Source organism: Chiloscyllium plagiosum, unplaced genomic scaffold (genome assembly GCF_004010195.1).
Source record: "Chiloscyllium plagiosum isolate BGI_BamShark_2017 unplaced genomic scaffold, ASM401019v2 scaf_19220, whole genome shotgun sequence".
Classification (NCBI taxonomy): Eukaryota; Metazoa; Chordata; class Chondrichthyes; order Orectolobiformes; family Hemiscylliidae; genus Chiloscyllium; species Chiloscyllium plagiosum.
In genome coordinates this window covers 205-2616 of record NW_025188094.1, presented here as the reverse complement: position 1 = coordinate 2616, position 2412 = coordinate 205, and the positions used below count along the sequence as shown (strand labels likewise).

At 40.3% G+C, this 2412-nt stretch overlaps 1 protein-coding gene across 1 annotated transcript; it reads left to right on the top strand.

The window, feature by feature from the left end:
* Positions 1–360: 360 nt before the first annotated feature.
* On the top strand, positions 361–2134 carry LOC122545596 (sodium- and chloride-dependent neutral and basic amino acid transporter B(0+)-like; the record flags this gene model as incomplete). Its single annotated transcript, XM_043684554.1, is given in 2 exon segments — positions 361–495; positions 2015–2134. Coding segments are annotated over 2 exon segments (255 nt in total), but the record flags the coding sequence as incomplete, so codon positions are not given.
* Between the last annotated feature and the right edge of the window lie 278 nt (positions 2135–2412).

Genomic DNA, 2412 nt, shown 5'->3' with positions numbered 1-2412 from the left:
GAGAACGTGCAAACTCCACACAGTCAGTCGCCTGAGGCGGGAATTGAACCCGGGTCTCTAGCGCTGTGAGGCAGCAGTGCTAACCACTGTGCCACTGTGCTGCCCATGGAGCTTTGTTTTGTATTCACAGCCTGTTCTTAATTACTGTTTTTGAAAAAAGTAGAATGGGAGTTACGAGGTGACCGTGCACATGTGACTAGTAAAGAGGAAAGCATGGCTGACATTGATAACATTATATTGGGAAAATTAACAATTAGTTCATGGTTTCAATTGAAATCGTTTTCCTGTGCTGATGATTTCTCCCTTCTATTTGCCAGGTCTGGAAAAATGCTGTAACACAGATTTTCTATTTTCTTGCAGTGGGTTGGGGCAGTTTAATAACACTGTCATCCTACAATAAGTTCCACAATAACTGTTACACAGATACCATTGTTGTCTGTGTTGTTAATTGTGCTATCAGTGTGTTTGCTGGATTTGTCATCTTCTCCATCCTTGGCTAATAAACAACACAAGCTTGTTTCAGAGGTTGTCCAGTCAGGTAACTGCAGAGTCACACTTACTGTCCTCTGTTAAAATATTTCTGACCCACGATATAATTGTTTGGGTTTCGCGACCTCATGTTATCTCTCTCTTGAAATGAAATGCAAAACTAATTTTTTTTTGTATTGCATTCATCAGGCCTGATGTACAAGAAACCAAACTTGGAAAGTGAGCACTAATTTATACAGCATGAAAGAGATTGGTTGTACTGTTGTTAGCTTGTCAATCTTAGCTGGAAATACTTGAACCAGGCAGATAGACTGGTTATGGTGTGGTCATGGGGAATACTGCAGGGATTGGCAGTCTCCATGACCCTTTCCTCACTGGAAAAGTTACAATGTGTGGCTATATTCCATTTGGCAATGTAAAGGAGGGTCACATATGTCAGTTTAATATTCCATGCATTCCCTACAAGACCAATTTGCATGGTACCGACTTGAACAATTAGAGTCTACCTGCTTGAAACTACCTGATTTCTGATGTATCTTCATGCTATACATTGGCCAAGCAAACAGTAACATTTTCTCATGTTGTATAAAACCGATGTTTCTTGCATTTCAGTCCTGATGTGTGCAAGACAAAAACCTTCAGATTTGAGTCCTTTTTAGTTTCTGTATCACAGAGGTGAAACTTCTATCAAGAAACAATAATACTTTCTTGAGTTCCTTCCCACAGTCCAAAGATATACAGGTTAGGTGCATTGGCCATATGAAGTGCTGGGTTACAGGGATAAGGTCGGGGATGGATCTGAGTGGAATGCTCTTCGGAGGGTCATTTTGGACATAATGGGCCAAATGGCCTGCTTATACACTGTAGGGATTCCAAGATGCTGTTTTTTTTTTCTCATATCTACTCTGTTGATAAATTTTGGAGTCAATTCCTTTGTATTAAGGAGGGAAAGAGCAACTGGGAAGGAGATGGGAAGAATGAGAAAATCAGGAATAGACGCGAAGGAAGAGAAAAAATGTGGAAAATATGAAAAGAAAGGGAAGGAGTGGGGGATCCAAATGGAACAAATAATGAAAGGATTTGACAAATCAGGGGTGAGAGATGGGTGAGTGATCATGTGAACAGTGCATAGAAGTGTTGACACACATGGGAAGCAGAGCGGAAGGGAGGCCAGTGAGAAGATGTGGTGAAGAAACTGAAGTGGAGGAGGAGGATAAAACTCAGAAGCAAAGGCACATGATATTTCAAGAGTCAAAGCCACACAACTCTCAGCAGAAACTGGACGGCTTTGTTGCTGAGATTAGAGACTGGTGAATAGGATTGGAATACCAAACAACTGAATGTTTCAACATGATGGAAGAGAGCCACAAAGTCTCAGATCCATTACTGCACAAAATGTGATACATTTCAACAAAAAAAAATTCTTCATTAATTATTGAGTGTTAAATTAAAAAGAAATGAAACAGTTTGTGAATTACTGTTTTATGTACAATTAGTTGACCATTTCAATTGTATCTACGTTTCGGTTTGGCTTTCATTGCCTACCCATAGGCCCATGCATAGTTGCCATGTGCACCTTTATGGGCCACGTTATTTTTCTTCATGCTGATCACTCTAGGACTCAGCAGTCAATTTGTAGCTGTAGGTAAGAACAATATTGCTTTACTTCCTTTCCACTTTGATTAAAAGGGAGCTATTGCAGTCTAGCCCTTGAGTCTGCACAGGAACCCAATGCTGCACATATTACACAGGGTTAGTATTAGGACTAGGGGAGTTTGGCCCAGCTAAGGATGCCGCTTACAGCAAAATGGCACATTCCCAGGGAATCACTGTCAACATTTATAAAAGGGACTTGTAATAAGCTTAATATAACCTCAACTGGGGTTATATCTATTTCAGACCCAGATTCTGAAGCTTCATATA